The sequence below is a fragment of the Mus pahari genome, chromosome 4, assembly GCF_900095145.1.
Source record: "Mus pahari chromosome 4, PAHARI_EIJ_v1.1, whole genome shotgun sequence".
In the NCBI taxonomy this organism is placed as follows: Eukaryota; Metazoa; Chordata; class Mammalia; order Rodentia; family Muridae; genus Mus; species Mus pahari.
The window spans coordinates 39,045,233-39,063,070 of NC_034593.1; the positions used below are offsets into that span (position 1 = coordinate 39,045,233).

Consider the following 17,838-nt stretch of genomic DNA (forward strand, 5'->3'; position numbering starts at 1 on the left):
ACACACACACACACACACACACACACACACACACACACACACACCACAGTTCTTGTATGTGATTCAAGATCTAGACTTTCTTGGCCACAATCAAGTAAAATTTAACAGTCTTCTCGGTCTAATGAGGCTGGCAAAATGTGTGGCAACATTTTCAATCTTGCTACATAAGTTGACTTAGTGTTGACTGGGACAACTATTTATGTACAGAGGAACACTAAGGAAGATGTCGATATTATTTGTAGCCAATTCCCACTGCATTTCGTCACCTTGGCTACACTAATTATAGTCATTTGTTTGGGGGTTGTGCAAGGTGGTAAATAATAAGCACTTTATAGGAATATGGATTGCCAGCGTTCCAGAGGCAGATACCTTTAGGAACCTCCTTCTCAGAAAACTAAGATCCATACTTGCCCTACGCGTAGAATGTTCAGGATTCTTTCCATGGGTTGTCTGTCAATTTCGGCTGCAATTCTGTTGAAGTTCAAATCCAAAGTCTGTAGTCAACTAACTTGCCCGTGCTTGGCATATCTTCTTGATTGTAGGAACAATAACTGGCATGCTGTTATGGAGCTGTAGAGTAAGACGCCTTAGTAGCTGCAATTTCAATAGTATCAGACCCACAATAGATTTTCCAAATATTATTTTTTTACTCACTATCTCATCAACTTTTAAGATGTTGACAGCCAGCTTTTTTTTTTACCCTGCCAGTATTCTGATACAAGAATCTTTGCCACAGAGTCTCATTTTTTAGATTTGCAGATCCCTTTTTGTTCTTTTAATGTTCTTTTAAATTCTGTTTTAAATCACAGGGGGAATACTATTAAGAATTTTGGGTTTCCCTCAGATTAAGAGAAAACATATTTGGTCAAATGTCTTCATCTATCCCTAACTACATTACCTGACTTTTTCCCCGACCGTACAGCTGGCCGTGTCGAATGAATACATCGGGATTTCCTTGTCTTTTTCCTTTTTCTTTCTACGATTTCTCTTCTTTCAGGTATGGATCTTTTCTCCAACTGCACTGAGGAATGTAAAGCGCTGGGCCACTCTGACCGATGCTGGATGCCTTCTTTTGTCCCTTCGGATGGACGCCAGGCTGCAGATTACCGCAGCAACCTGCATGTCCCCGGCATGGACTCTGTTCCAGACACCGAGGTCTTTGAACCTCCGGAAGTCCAGCCTGGGGCAGAGCGTTCCTTCTCCACTTTCGGCAAAGAGAAGGCTCTGCACGGAACCCTGGAAAGGAAGGAGCTGGATGGGTTGCTGTCTAATACACGAGCGCCTTACAAACCACCATATTTGAGTAAGTATCACACGGAAGCCTGCATATTTCCTCTTAAGACGTGAAGTTCCACATTCTAATTTCTGAAAACTGTTTGAGTAATTAAGAGAATTTGATGAAAATTATTTTAAGGTTTATGCAGTAATCTAGGATGGAAAGCTGAACAGTTAGCAGGAAGATGGGCTCTGATGTTATTAGGGCTCTATTAACAATAAAACACATGCTTGGCTTTATACAGAAAATATTTTCAGATCTTCTTTATCTAGAGTGTGGCGGCCTTGCTCACTTGATTTCTGTGGATGGCTAACCAAAGGCAGAGGACCCGTGTCTTGAATTCATCAGTGGAGTCCTTTTGGGAATTCAAGGGATTGTGGGGATCAAGCTGAGGGATTTGTGCGTGCCAGGCAAGCTTTGTACTTCTGAGTTATGTCTCCTGGCTTAGGCTCATGTCTCCTAATGATATCGGCTGGTATCATCAACTAATCGCGATTTTATCCGACTACGTTAAACACTTTAGACCAAGTTTAGAAAACAGTGTAGACTTCATGTTGTTTTAACTATACAGATGTTAGTGGTTTGTTGGTGAGGACTCAAGTTCATAATCAGAGTTAGAGGTACTGTGTGATCTTGTAGCACTGAGACTACAAACATATTAGTACAATATTAAAACTGTATTTTCTAAGTGGATTATCATATACAGTAATTATTACAGTAATTGGAGGTTATAAGATAGGTTTACTTCAAGGATCTTGGTAATAAAATTATCCCATTTAATATCTGCTCCATGACATCATTTCCTTTTATGTAATGGATGAATACTATTTATAATTCAATCTTGGTTAAGCCATGCAATTAATAATTAATAGATGTATAACTCATGGCAACTCAGTCAAAAATTGAAATCTGCCTGGTCTTGAAAAATCATTTTTTTCATCTTCTAGCATCAGGAAAAATGTTCATTGCAATCTAAGCAAGAAACAATGAATGAGAAATACTGGAGATATATCATTTCTATTGGGAGTGGTAAAACAAGAAGGATTAAAACTTGGAAAAAAACCCTCAAACTAAATACCCCCACACCCCTCCACACACACATTTAACCCTTAAGACTATGTAGTGCAAAACACATAATAAATCCATGAGGCCATGGCTTTTCATATCAGACAATAAGAATAGGCTGGGCTCTCATCAGATTCATAGGGGTGACAGTAGTGAATATTCTGTGTTTTATGAAAGATTGTGTTCAGATTCTCAACTTACATAAGAACACCACTGACTCCATGGGAGATTCTTCTTTAGTATTTCAGAGCCTGCTAATTATGCCTTTCGTGAATCACTGATATTTGAATAGCCTCCATTTTATTTATACTATACAAAGCATAAATTATTGAGAGTCTAAGATCGAAATTTAAACATATTCACACATTCTAGTTAATTCAAAGTGAGCAAAAATCAGAGTTTATAAAGGAGGACCATGGTGAGTTTTTCTCAAATTGAATAGTAGATTTGAAACTTTATTTGCTCTTAAAAAAAAGTTACTAAAACGATATGAGTATTCCCTCATTGTTTGAACAAATCTAAGAATATATATTATAGAAAACCTTTATTAGCAATTTTAATAGGAAAAATATCAAAGAATATATGATTCTAAATAATCACTGTTTATACTTTTAAATAAATGGTAATATTTTCTCTAAGGACATTGTGTCAGGTAAATACACTCCACTGATAACAGAAAAGCAAATATACTTTTATAATAGTAGTGAGTATAGTACTTGGCAAATTAACTTATATACAAAATTGTTACATGTAAGAAATTGTTAACTGACTAGTTTTTATTTTAATAATGATCATAGGAATCATATTTATTCATAAATAACAGTACTGTTCTGATTTTAGTGTAATTTGTCTATTTCATAAGAATCTATTATTCTCATTTAGAAGCCTTAATTCCGGGACCATTGATTTTATTAGTATGTGTGTTAACATAATCAAATAAGAAATCTATTATTATAGCAGATAAATTTAGATTTGTTGGCATATTTAGTCTCTAATCATAGTCTATATTTTTCACTATTCATTTTAGCCCATTGATACTGTTCTAAATCCTCAGTGTTTGGATTGAAATGTGGCCCAAGTAGAGAATAAACACAGAGAAGTTAACTGAATTTACAATGTACTTAATTCACCCTGGAATTTGTCTAAATTTCTTCTTTTAAAATTAATAATATTTTAGAGACTTATGATAAGTTAGACTCAGAAAAGTATCCTTAAATTTACATCTTGATTCTAACATAATAGATTAGTCAACTTTATCCTTAGTTGAATAGTACATGCTTTACACCCAAGCTCTTCCTGACCATCCCCTGTCAGATGGTGAGAGAATTTAACACTGTGTCATTTATCATCAGCAATGGAAATATTCTCATCTTCTAAATTAAAAACCACATCCCTCGTGTGATTAAAAAAGCTAAAAATTGACACTAATTACTTGCTTTTAATCAGAACTGTTTAGAAAATTATTGAGGTTGCTGTTTTACCTTTGTTAACTATGCGTTTCATTTTATAATGAGTATAATGCACATTTGATGTTTAGGGAAGTAACTATATATTTAGTAATTTTTGAAAGTTTCCAAAAATGTCTAGTGAGATAACTGTAATTTATATAATAATGATGAGAAAGGGCAAGATGGATAAAGGTATACATTAGGTCCTTGTAACTTCAAAGTACTACATATCAGGTGTTTTTTTTATTTTTAAAACTCTATACTAACTTTTGAAGAAAAAGAAAGTACAAGCTGCTTGCATACCTTTCTTTGAATTGGTTTCCACTTTGAAGTGTCCATCTTAAAAAGCCAAACCTTCTTTCTTAAGACATAGAAATATATCCACACATTTCTGAATGATCTGCTTACTCAAATAAAACTTAAAGCAACTGGCCACATCTACCAACATTTCCTTAGTCACAGACAAGGTGCATAGTCTGTTTTCCTATTTCTATTACAGAACTATACATTTCAAGCCTATATCAAATCTATATTGTGGAAAAAGATATCTTACTCAGATTTTCCTGAACGATTTCCCTTTAGCTTAGCTTCACTTGCATTTTATTAGAGTCATAAAAATTCTAAAACACAAGTTTAACTTTTAACTACAATTAATAATTGATTTCACCAATTGAAAAATCCAATTTAAAATCAGACAAGACATTCTATGGAGATTAGACATGACATTGAACTTTTATCATAAGGATTCTGAGGATAGTTTTTTTTTTTTTTTTAAATTATAGACCCTTGATTTAAAGCAATTACATCCTTCAAATGAAACAATGTATTATTTGAAACAATCTGGCTAGTATCAGAAAACGAGAACCAGAAGTACATTACCACAAAGAAGAAGGCATAGATGAGTGTGTAAACTGCTTGCTTCGCAATCTAGGCCAGCCCAAGTACAGACTGCCAAAGCCCAAATACAAGGCAGGCGTGGAAGGAACACCGACAGTGGTGAGGTTGAGAGGACTATGCCCCTGGACTGCTGACAATCTAGCCAATCTAGGTGAACTGCTGAGTTTCAGCTTCCTCAAATAAATAATAAAATAAAATGAGGAATAAATGTAAAAGAAAAATAAAGTATGCAAGTAATGGAGGAAGACACAATGTCACCATGTGCTGCTTTGCATGTGAGCCTACAAATACATTCCACAAGTATGTCTGTGTGCATGCATGTGTGCTCATGCATACACACACACACACACACACACACATACACACACACACACACACACACACACAGAGAGAGAGAGACAGACAGACAGACAGACAGACAGACAGACACAGACACACACAAGCACTTAAAGTTTAGCTTGAGGAATTCAGTTGTTACAATATGTGTTACTTATATAAGGGACAAAATCCTGAATAATTAAAACAATTCTAGGATATATTTGGATCCAATCCTGCATATATTTTAGTGTTAGATTTTTCTCTTAAGATTTTTTTTGTCAGTGAATCAGTGTGGTACAATTTAGACAGCAGAGGCAAGGCAGTAATAAATGCATAAGAATAAACAAATAAAATTTCCAATGATTTTTTTTAAAGATACGTTCATTTACGTCCTCTTTCACTCAAGCTTCCTCCCATAAATTGTGATATAGATTCTTGACATGCTCAACATATTGAATGAAGTCATTCAACTTCACAGAACCAATGGTCTCGAACACTTCTTAAACTCATGGAGTTTTTTAGACTTAACAGTTTAGATGAGTGGTTCTCAACCTTCCTACTGCTGGGACCCTCCAATATAGTTCCTCATGTGGCCACTCACCATAAAATTATTTTTGTTGCTACTTCATAAATGTAATTTTCTGGTTTCAAATCATAACGTAAATATATGTGTTTTCTGGTGGTTTTAGGTAACCCCTATGAAAAGGTCATTTGACCCAATAGGGTTTCAACTCACAGTTGTGAACAATTTGTTTAGAGGGAATGACTAACATAAAGTTACTCTAGTCCATTTGGCTTTGACATTAGAAGCATCTAGACTAATCCTTGCACAGCAAAAGATTTTCTCTCTCTCTCTCTCTCTCTCTCTCTCTCTCTCTCTCTCTCTCTCTCTCTCTCTCTTTCTCTCTCTCTCTCTCTTTCTTTTTTTTATTAGCTTGTGAGTTCTTTTAAAATTTTGGAGCTCACTTATACAACAACAAAAAGATATGAAAACTTAAAACATTGCATATAGATTATTGTTAACAGTGTACCTACATATCTTCTTAGTAAATCCAGTTTTTTTTTTTTTTTTTTTTAAAGATCTTTTTGGCATCTCTTTCTGAGCACTTCAAGCCTAGAGCTGATGGGAAGTGAGGAACATGCTTTGTTTAGTAACATCTTTCCCAATGTCTTCATTATCTCAGTGTGCCTTCTGTGAGTTTTCGTAATTTGCTGAACTCAATAGTGTGTTGAGAGCATATACAGAATTCAAAATAAAATGACTTTTCTTACCGATCCTCATTAGTAGCATCTTTCTATCCCCCGGGTGGTGTTATCTTTGGGATAGCTCTGTTCCTTTAATGCCGTAAGTATAGCAGTGCATCCAGTGTTAAATCTACACATTAACTATTTTTTTATTAAAGTCTTTTAAAAAGACATTTCTGTCATGGAGTTGCAACCATAAGTAAATGAATGAAAATCGTCTAAGTATTATATTTCCTTTCCTGCAAAATGCCCTTTTGTATGTTCTCCTTTTTTTCCAAGTTCTCTTACTTATTAGACAAATATTTCTGAGAGGATTGTTGCTAATCTCCTGTTTGTTTGTTTTTTCTCACACCCGGATCCAATTTACTTAAAATTTCAATTTATCCCTTTTTGACAAATCCGAGGTCATCTGCTCACTCCAGTGGTGCTATTGTTTTACTGAATTCCTTGTCTCAAGGATTATGGAAAAAATCTCCCGTAAACAAAGAGCTTACTCACTTTAACAGGAAACAAACTGCATGCAGCACATACCCAGATGCAAATCCTGTCCATATCTCTCCTTGTCCACTGCTAGAAATTGAAGTTCACTGAATCCCTGTTATATTCTGCATCTGTGCAAAACATTAATCTATTCCCAGTTTCCATCATTAATTCTCTAAACTGAAGACAGTAGCTGCCTAGAGCTTGCTTCTGGTATATACTAACTAATAGGATTTAAAGCTATGAAAGCTCTTCTGAGAGGCATCTGTGAAGCACAGTGTATGGATGCTTAATATGCTCACATCCATCACCGCCGGTGCTGTCTTACTTAGACACCATGTTTGCCAGAGCCAACCTTATATCTTTGTACGTCTTTACATTTAGATGATGTCAAAAATAGTGTCTGTCCAAGAAAACTCTGGACTCTTTGCTAAAGAACTTTTATAGCTACTTCAGTCAGGGTACTTGCCTTCTTTATAACTACGCAATAGTTAAAATGTAATTTAAATATGTCTTAAATTCAACAGACCTTATTTTGATAATCTTATGAATGGTTTGCCAACACCATCAATTATGAGAGCAAACATATATTATTATTATTAAAGATAATTTGTAGCTTCCCAGCAATTACAAATGTTGCTGAAATTTGCTTCTCCTATAATTTTTCCCCTGATACAATTATTCTTTTGACACATCCATATACACTATGAAGCAATGATATTATGTATTAAACCAACCACTTATGAATGTAAAGAATTGACACCTCTTAAGTATGTCGATTTCATATATACTAATATCATTCATTCACACATCTGGGCATAAACATAATTTCTGCTCTTTTAAAGCAGAAACTTACCTTTATAGCTTAAAATTTTAAATTAGTTTAATCCCTTATCTAGATGGTGTATATAGGGATTTTAGAGGGCAGTAGAATTTGAACTAATTTTAGACATTGAAGTACACTCAGTCATGTCATTTAAATTGTAAATTATCTTTCAATGTTTTCAAGAGTTTAAATTTCTTTTGATTTGTTCTTATATAACACATTACATCCGAAGGATATGGAAAAGTGATCCATAACTATTAGGATTTTAATTATTCGCATTTCTTACTTTGTAGGATTTCTTCCAAGATCTCGTTTATGAGTATGTTATATGTTATTCTCAATCATTCATTTTTCTATGAAGTTAATAAGTACACACGTTCTTCTAGATTTAATCTATTTCTTTATTTAACTTCTGTATTTTTTCAGGGATATTTATTCAGGCCATTTATAATTATGGTTTTGAGCATATGTACCCGGTTAGTTAAACTGTTGTCATTTAAGAATATAAAGAGGAGGGAACAAAGTTAGCCATTCTTTTACATAATATTTCATTTGCTGTGAGACTTTGTGTAACCAAGGGAAATGTATTTCCTGCACACTTTCACTTTTAGCATATTAACATTTTTGTATAACTCATTTTATATTACAGATCATTTCCACCCTCTTTCTTGTTTTGCACATTGGAAGTAAACCCATTTAAGCATTTGTCCATCTTAAGAGTCTAACAAAAGAAGATTATCAATTAAACCATAAGTAGAATTGTTAAATGAAAAGGAACGCCTACATATGGAATTACTTTCCCTGCTGCATCACACTGAGGATTTCTGAACCAACATATGAATACTTTAAGTTATAAATATCTTGTAGATAATCCTGGAATATGCAAATTGAATTGCCTATAAATATAATTAAACAATATTCAATACTCAGTGTCTTAGACTCTTTTTGGCTGAGTGTGTCTTTTAAACTCCTTTTATTTATTTATTTATCTATCTATCTAACTATCTATCTATTTATTTATTTATTTATTTGTGGAGTTAAAGTCATTTAGATAATGTAGCTTGAAAATTGATGTAAGACCGTTACACTGATTGTTTAAGGTTAAATAATCTTATAAAACTGGACCTGACATGTAATCTACTACTCAGTATTCTGAGGCAAGATCTGGGCCAACTTAGTCTGTAAAGAGTGTTCAAACCCAGCCTCAATGACTGCCTCAAAACAGAAATTAAAAGTTGTGGCATAGACTTCTGTGGTAGAATAGTTGCTTAAAATTTGCAAAACTTCATGACAGGAGCAGTCTCTACCATAATAAAAGTAGTCGTATAGACAAATAAGTAGATGTATAAATAGAAGTGAATAGAGTCTAAAGTCAGCTTGGTAAGAGTTGTGTTGGTGCTAAATAGAGAATAAAACGCACTTGAAGCCTGAGGCTCCCTAAGACGATCCAGTCCCTGCAAAAAACAATCCAGGTCACTTCAGGTGGCTAGAACATACAAGTTTGAAAGCACCGAGTCTCAGAATATTAGGATTTATAAAAGATATAGATAGAACAAAAAAATGTGTTACAAATGGAGGTTTAAGCTCTGATCCTAGAGTCGATCCATCACATACCATTCAATACATACATCATGTGTTACATAGCAATGCACTTACCCGTATGATTTATTTCAGAGACACAGTTTTAAACTATGGGAAGGGACTATGCTGACTGTAATCTTGACAGTTTCTGTGTCAAATGCAGCATTTTGATCATTCAAATGGACATTCAAAATGATCAATTTTAGCTTTAAGTCATTGACTTCAACAACTAATTATAGACATCTATGCTCTCTTTCAAGATTAAATTTTGTGACACATCTACTCATATAGAAGCATTGTCCAACTACATTACACACTCACACAGAAGTCTTGTATTTTGTTAAATTTCATTTTTACTTACTTTTACAAGCTATCAAGGGTAGAACTGGCTGCTGTCATATTTGACAGAGGAATAAAATTGATCAGCTTCTCTCTCATTTGCAGCCACTAACAGGACACGTGCTTGTCAAGAAACTGATAGGCGATGATGCTGATAGTTTTAGTTTTAGTCTGTCCATTTGCTATTTAAGTTCAGTCTTTTTTTTTTTTTTTAAAGCAACAGTTCGTAATGCCTAAGAATAACAGCAAACTAACTATGACAATGTAGGCAAACTGCATTTCTCTTTTCAGTCTCGTGTTTGCAACAAGGCAGTTAGTTAGTTTAGTTAGTATAGCATTTCCTTTTAATGTTAATATTTGCCCAAGTCATACATTAGGTTGTCACAAGTCTTGTGTTGAGTACTTAAATGTTACATGTTTTATACACTGGAAAACTAAAGTTAACTTCAATTTATCAGTACCTATTTTAATTTTCATGTATATGTTAGTGGCTATATTTAGGATGAAAGTTAGATACTACTTTATTCTACAGAACCATATGTATGAGACAGGTATTGTTTTGTAGCTTAGGCTGGTGTCTAACTCATGTTCTTCCCACTTCAGTAACCTAATACTGAAACGACAGGCCTGTTTCACCAGCTGGAATCTACAAAATTGTGTTTGTTTTACAAATGGCCATGGAGTATATTTCAAGTTGGTCTCTAACTCACAACCCCCACCAAAAAGAACCCTTCCTTCTGAAAAAACAAAACAAAAACAAAAACCCTCATTTTTATAAATATTTTGTCATGGTACTTAGATACATTTAATAGTTCAGTGTGGGCAAAATCATCTATGTATAGAAGTAATGTATAACAGGTGAAATCAATTACAGATGTGCTTATACCCTGATTCTTTTCTCATCTCTAATAAAAGATGCAACTGTGTTGCTTTTTGAATTACCATTTGTCATAAGACCAGGAGTCCATTATGACATTAATAAACTAAATAGATCTAACAAAGACATCTTGATGATATAGACTATCAAATTTTTAAGCTAAAAGTGTTTCACAGGGAGGGTTGTGGGAGACAGTACACAAATATGAGACATATGTGATTGTCTTTCAGCTGCTGTACATCTTAAGCCTTGAAAATTTGTGTGGAAAATGGTAAAGTGATCTGAAATGAACATAGAACTCTAACGGTGCAACTTTGAGATATATTACATATAAATTTATATTATAAATTATACATGAAATGATTATGTTCAAGGAATACATAAGTATTTGTCTATTGGTTATTTATTTAACTCAGTCTTTCTAGTAAAAACAGTGGTCCAAAATCTATTATGTAACAGCCATTATCTTCTATTAAGCTCTATTTTACATCTGTTTAGTCATATCAAAGTATAAAGATATTATATGCTGAATATTCTGCTTTCTATCAAGTCTTGGCTGAATTTATTTTATTAAAAAATTCAATATAATTTATATTTAATCACAAGATTGTTAAAAAGATCATTTTCTTTTAAGACATACACAAGAATAATAAATACACATTGACCAAAAATTAGATACTGCCTAATTCCATAATAACACATTTAGAAATGTTTTGTAAATCAATACCTTTTCATTATTGATTTTTCTAGTTGCTCATCAAATTCCCATTAGTCGCATCAACCTTACATATATTTACAAGTAATTTGCTTATTTTTTTGTTAAAATATGCTTTAAAAGACAGAAAATATTTTAGTATTTTAATCAAAGTATCATGTATATATTGAAACGAAAATTCATAAATACATAACTTAAGAATTTTCCTCAAGATGAGGAGCCCCCTATGTAATTAGTGCCCAAACATCTCTGGGTATTACTTCCAGGTTCCACAACAGGGAATTATCCCAAGAACTCTCCAAGTCCCTACCACTACATGTTTAGAACTGTTTCAGTCTCAAATGAGTGACTAGTCTATTTGTATTCAAAAGCTTCTGTTATTGAAACAAATGAAATAAATGGAGTATGAAATTCTATTAAAATGTATTAGCAAGTGATTGTTCTGATAGTATCATCAGTAAATCTTATTATCTATTAATATATACAAAAAGTACGATTTAGCAAGGAAGTATTTTTGAGTATCTAGTGTACTGCAGCTCTCTGTAGGTGTAGTGTATCAGGTGCTAGGCTCTTGGTATATTTTTCTTGACTAAAAGATAATATGCTGTTGATTCAGTAGATTTACGAGAAACAGAGAATTGGATATGTCAACGTAAATACAGATGGTGATGAGTGAGAAGTAAAAATCGAGATACTAGATCTTTGAGACCACGTTAGAGAATTACCAAAGTTTTGACAAAATTTTAAAAAGGTTTATGTATGTGTTTGAGTGCTCTATTTGCATGTATGCTTGCATGAGAGAAGAGGCCATCAGATCCCATTATAGCTGGTTGTGAGCCACTAGGTAGTTGCTGGAAAAGGAATACAGAATACAGGACCTCTGGTGAAGCAGCCAGAGCTCTTAGCCGCCCAGCCATCTCTCCGCCTCCTTTACATATTGTTTCAAGGAACTTACAAATAAGGAATGAACATGACAAAATGCAGCACATCTGAAGAGGGTTTTAAAAAAATCAGGGAACGGCAGATAGAGAAGAAAAGAGGAGAAATAACATTATAAATGTTAACTATTTAAACACACTGCAGTGATCACTTCCTCTATCTTCAAGAGGACAGAGAAGAAAAGAAAGCTTTCAGACTCTTGAATGCTCAAGCAAAATTCTGTAGGCAAAGCCCTGGCCAGAACACTGGTGTTTGCTCCTGAGGGAGGGAGAAGCAGCTCACAGAAAAAAAACTTTCCAGACTACAGACATATGCAGATGCCATCTGTGATTTGACAGAATCTCACTTTCTAGGCCCTTGATGCTGCTTTTTCCTACAAAATGTTATTCTCTAGCTGAGTCCAGCAAGTGAGTGAAAAGGTTCAGCTGCCCAGAGGAGAAGCTTTGAGAAAACTGTATTTTATTTTTCTCTTCTTCTGTGGCTGACTTCTTAGGTTTCCTTCTTTAGAATTTTAAAGAAAGAAAAAAAAATTGAGTTTCTGGAGGCCTCTGTCTTCTTTACCTGATGATTTATGATTGATAGTAAGACATATAGAAAAAAAAGCAGCAAAAGTATTATAATTTAAGAAAAGGCTTTGGGGAGTTGCCTAGAATTCATGTATAAACTATTCTATGTGTATGTGGAATAAAAAGATTGGGTATGTTAACACAATGCTGCAGACCACTTAAGAGGTCACATCTTAGTAGAAATCTCTAACCAGTGAGTAGACATTTAACATGTCTGATTTTCGGGGATTATTATTATTGAGTTAATTTATTATTGTTGTTATTTTTATTTTTTGAAACATGATTTCTCTGTGTAGCCCTGGCTGTCTTGGTGCTCACTCTGTAGACCAGGCTGGCCTCAGAGTCAGAAATCCGCCTGCCTCTGCCTCCGAAGTCCTGGGACTAAAGGATTGCACCACCAATGCCCGGCTTAATTTACTTTTTTCTTTTCCACAAGAATTTTTCACATGTCATGCTTTGTTACCTTCCACTGGATTAAATAAGAAGGAAGATCTCTCTTGGTAGTGTGTAACTAGAGCACAATTAAATAAACTACAGCACTTTTGCTAATTGTCATCATCAAGTCACACATATGATAAACTTTCACCTTATCGTGATCATGCTTTCCTTACTATGTTGACAGTGGGCAGACCGTAAATGGCGTATATAATTGTTATATTTGGGGTTAGCACTTTAGAGAATAAATTAAATGGTTGCTTTAACCTAACAATGCAGAAACTTAAATCAATCATGTGTCTTAGAAGTATGAAGTGAAAGACAAAATCATCAAAGAGCTACAAGGAAGGGGTCAGTGGGCATCTGTCCAGGGTACAGGATAAAGCTAGCTAAATTCAGGCTATAGTAAATAATTTTGCAACCTAAATTATGAACATTTTTGTGTGTGACAATATATAATCATAATATAAATACTTAATTTCCTATCAACAGAAGGGTTGTTTGGTAGTAATCAAGATGAAATAACCTTTGTTGATTAGTAGAGTGAATCCCAATTCTTAACCACTTGAATTAAACTTAGGAATTGAGTGATCTATGCCTTTTCATCTAATAGAATGGTATGAATATATTTATACAGTTAAAACAACACTCACTGAATTTACAGCATTTTTCTAAAGTAAGGATTATCTTGCTGAATTATTTGTAGGAAATAACTGGCAATCAATAGTTTAATTTTCTTCTCTCATTATTAAAATTGTTAAAGGTTAGTAATCTGATCTTTGAATATTTCAATTATTTATTTTGTAATGATACAGTGATTTCATTTGTAGTGATTATATTTTGATAATGAGTGCTGAAGTTATCTAATATGGAAATTATTCTCTCTTTAAATTAAAACTTAGATCATATTCCTCTAGCTTTAATTTTTTAATCCTTTTTTAACCTAACATGAAGATATTTCACTTATTTTCTAATTTTAGGGACAATCAGTGAGTGATACCATTATTTATTTACTATTATTTATAATCTTATATTTATTATTAGTAACCCTCATGATAGTGTAAATTTATGGAAAAATAACAGTCCGAGAGAAGAAGATAGAGAGGAGAGAAAGGAGAGTAGATAGTAGAGAGAGAGAGAGAGAGAGAGAGAGAGAGAGAGAGAGAGAGAGAGAACACTAACCAGTACTTTAAGCTACTCTGCAAATTATTGAGAACAGCACAACCCATTTTTTTAAAGATTTGATTTGAAGGTTGCTTTATTTTAGGTATTTTGTTCTTTATTTTCCTTGGTGTAGAATCACATTACATCAGTGTCTCAAGCCTCGACTGGTGTATAAGGAGTATAAGAAAAAGACACCTCAATAACTTACTGCAGTTATGCGAGTAAATAAAAAAAATCAATAACTTCATTGAAAATATTTCTAATGTACTAAGCAAAGATATTGTAATTTTCTTGGGAAATTTCCAGAGGAAAATTAAAACTCGTATCAAAACTCTAGCTGAAATCATAAGGAGACACAGGTGTGTTTACTGACTCATGATCCTGCATAGCAGATTTCATTCCCATTCAATGAGAATGAGTTGTCCCACCCAGCACATCATGATGATCAGACAGGGTCAGGTTCCTGTCCCTCGTTCAGTCATTCTAGGCAGTGAAGAAGCAGAAGCATGGTGTGGTCCTCACATTTGTTCTTGATAGGCCTCATGCAAACACCCCGCCTTTCTATTAGAAATAAACCTTATGGCCAATGGTGCTATGAGCTGTCTATCTGTATGTGTACAGAAACCCTGAAAAATAGCATACAGTCTTGCCACTTGCTGAGTGGGTGTTGTGTCCAGATTTCATTAATTTTATTCCTTTTGATTTTATTCTAACTTGGAACACTGGATCCAAATGTGTAAATTTTTTCATAGTCTACTCACAATATTCATTGTTATCTTATCTGTGCGTAGGGTGATTTCTCATGGGTGGTCTTAATGCATTCCCTCATGCCCATGGTGTCATAGTGAGATAAAGACCTCAGCTTTTGTGGACAGACAAGTTGAGGTTGACTCAGCCAGTAACTATGTGATCTCCAAAACGTTAGTTTTCCTGTAACTCTTTCTTATCTGAAACACAGATTCTCGGGAGCTCATTGTGGAGATTAAATTATTTAGCATATTTAAAGCAGAGTGGTCCAAAGGAAGCACTCATTAAATATTGAAAGCCACCTACCATGTAAATTCAGTTAAAACGGGAACAACTGCATCAGACAGAGTGTGGACAAAATTAAAATCCTGAGCTTAAATAGAACTAATTATGCCCTCTCTCACTCAGAGAGAAAAATCAGACACCAAGTGTTCTTTTCACAATAAATCACTATTTTGGTCTGCAGTTAATGTGTTCTTTCACAGAGCACATGTGTTCAAAGTACAGTATTCCCATTCCCCCCTTATCCATTAAGTTATTACAGATTCAAATGTCTAACATGCAGCAGAAGACGACATTAAGCTTCATTCATATTATGATGGTGCTAGTTACAGGCGGGGATTACAACTTCTGAAATCTCACTGTCCTTTTATTTCATTCAACTTGTGTGTTTATAAAGAGGGAAGACACTTGATTATGTAAAATAAACAGTGACACAGAATCCTTTTGAACACAAGGATTTTGATTTAAAATATGACATAACATATTAGGTTTCATGATTATAGAAAAGACATAATTTATACGTTTCACAGCCAAACATAAAAGGAAATAAAAGAATTAGATCAATGTCTAATACATCATCTATATGTTGGCAACTGTGATTGATCATTAGTGAAAGTTGTGACTATTAGCAGGATATTGTTACCCCAAATATAATTGTGAGAAACATAGATGCTCTGAATCTTCGTGGAATGCAAACGGCTGTCAGAATGGAAATTCACACAGTTCTGTGAGGTGGAGGAGAGATGTTTGTGTCTACTTAGGCCAGGGTCCAACCATGAAAGCCAAGTGATATTATCAGCCTGGTGTCTGTACTTTGTACTGTAGTCTTTCTAAGTCAGACAAATTATCAAATGGTGGTAGGAGCCCATTTGAAATACCCCAAATAACTGTGCAGAATTTACTTTCTATAACAGGCTTTTAATTGACTCTTTGTGAACATTCTCATTATTTTAAGATTCTGTGTGTTTCCTCTCTTTACATTTCTCCATCTACTTTACAGATGTATATGAACTTATTTGACAAATAACTAAACTCCCTGAGAGAAATATATGCTTATCCTTATGTCTGTCTATCTATCTATCTATCTATCTATCTATCTATCTATCTATCTATCTATCTATATCTATTTATGTATCTATCTCTATTTTTCTATATAAATATCATTTTTTTCCTGAGTAACCAAAGACCTAAATACTAAGGTCCAGTGCCCAATCTCCACTCAGGAATCATAGAACTTTTACACCTACTTCACATTCATACCTCATGTTCATAAATAATTTTTATCTTTATAATGACCCAACTTTCAGCATTTAATAGTGCTTTTTCCAATGATAAAAATATAAAATGCTAAGACATATTTTCATTCTTGCATTTAGTTAGCTTATGCTGTAGTGTATGGATTTAAGTGTGTTTTTCTCTTCACAATTTTTTCTAATCTATGTTATTTAATTTCCTCATGATATAAAAAAAGATGGTTTCTTTATTAGAATGATCTTTGGGAATGATTCCTTATAAAGTCGATGAAGGTGTTATATACTCCAGTTACTGAATATTATCCAGGTGAGTTTCCTGATGGAGACCAAGGACATTCTAGGTATTGGGAACTATGTGAGTAAAAGTAAAAAATTGAAGAGCAAGTATCATATTTTTTGAAGTGAATGTCATAGAATGCTTAATCTATAACTTAAATCTCAAGGTTTAGTACAAGTTAGTTTTGTCTAAGTTACAGAAGGCTATGTTTTAGGTCAATTAAAGGTATTTTAAATAGTATTAGCAGAAAGAGATGACAACTACTAGGAGCTTATGATTCTGGTACATTTTTAAATATACTTATCAAACGTGAATACATCTAAATCTCATTATCAGATGCGGACATTTTTACCGTCACCACATTAGAAGTTATTAAACAAGGATTGTCTTCTGTAGTAGCATAACAGTTGCTTCCTCAAGGCTGAAGGAGAACCTCACTTTAGATCTGCAGTCATTCAACTTCACTCCGAATGTCTGTAATTCACATTGGAATCCTAGGCCTATGAAACAGCACAATTCAGGAGACTGATGCAGGCACTGTGCATTGTTTTACTGTTGCGTGTTTGACTGGTGCTGCTGTGTGCTGTGGCTCTTAAAGACTGTGCCACAATGGTTCCAGTGGAGAAAGAACATGAAGGACAGGCTTAGTGCAACATTAGCCAGACAATGAAGGAGAGAGTGGATAAATGCAGCAACTGTAGAAAGTAGTTACCAACGTGATTTCTCTGGTCCTGGGACTGGATGTCTGAGAGGTTTGCATCATGATAAACAATAATAAACAATGTACCGATGAGGTCAATTTTGATGAGAAAATTGACAACAGAGGTGTTGGTTGTGGGACAATGACAGAATGTTTGACTAGCATGCATAAAGTGTGGATTTAAGCCCCAGAACCCTCAAGGAGGGAGGAAAATAAGGAAAAACTAAGTGGGTAAGAAGAAAGAAAGCACTGAGCAGTGTGGCACACACCTTCAATCCCAGCACTTGGGAGGCAAAGGCAGGCGGATTTCTGAGTTCGAGGCCAGCTTGGTCTACAGAGTGAGTTCCAGGACAGCCAGGGCTATACAGAGAACCCCTGTCTTGAGAAACAAAATATTCAATCAATCAA

The 17,838-nt window shown here is 34.2% G+C and overlaps 1 protein-coding gene across 3 annotated transcripts in view; it reads left to right on the top strand.

Moving 5' to 3' along the window:
• Nucleotides 1-17,838, top strand: part of Pcdh10 (protocadherin 10) — a 59,142-nt gene that overhangs the window by 13,328 nt on the left and 27,976 nt on the right. For 2 of the 3 annotated variants that reach the window (XM_021195247.1, XM_021195249.1), the window contains exon 4: nucleotides 998-1,303. In XM_021195247.1, coding sequence (XP_021050906.1) covers nucleotides 998-1,303 — 306 coding nt within the window. Of the gene's footprint in view, nucleotides 1-997; nucleotides 1,304-8,204; nucleotides 8,487-17,838 lie in introns of those variants that run through there. The other variant, XM_021195248.2, reaches the window with a different exon arrangement.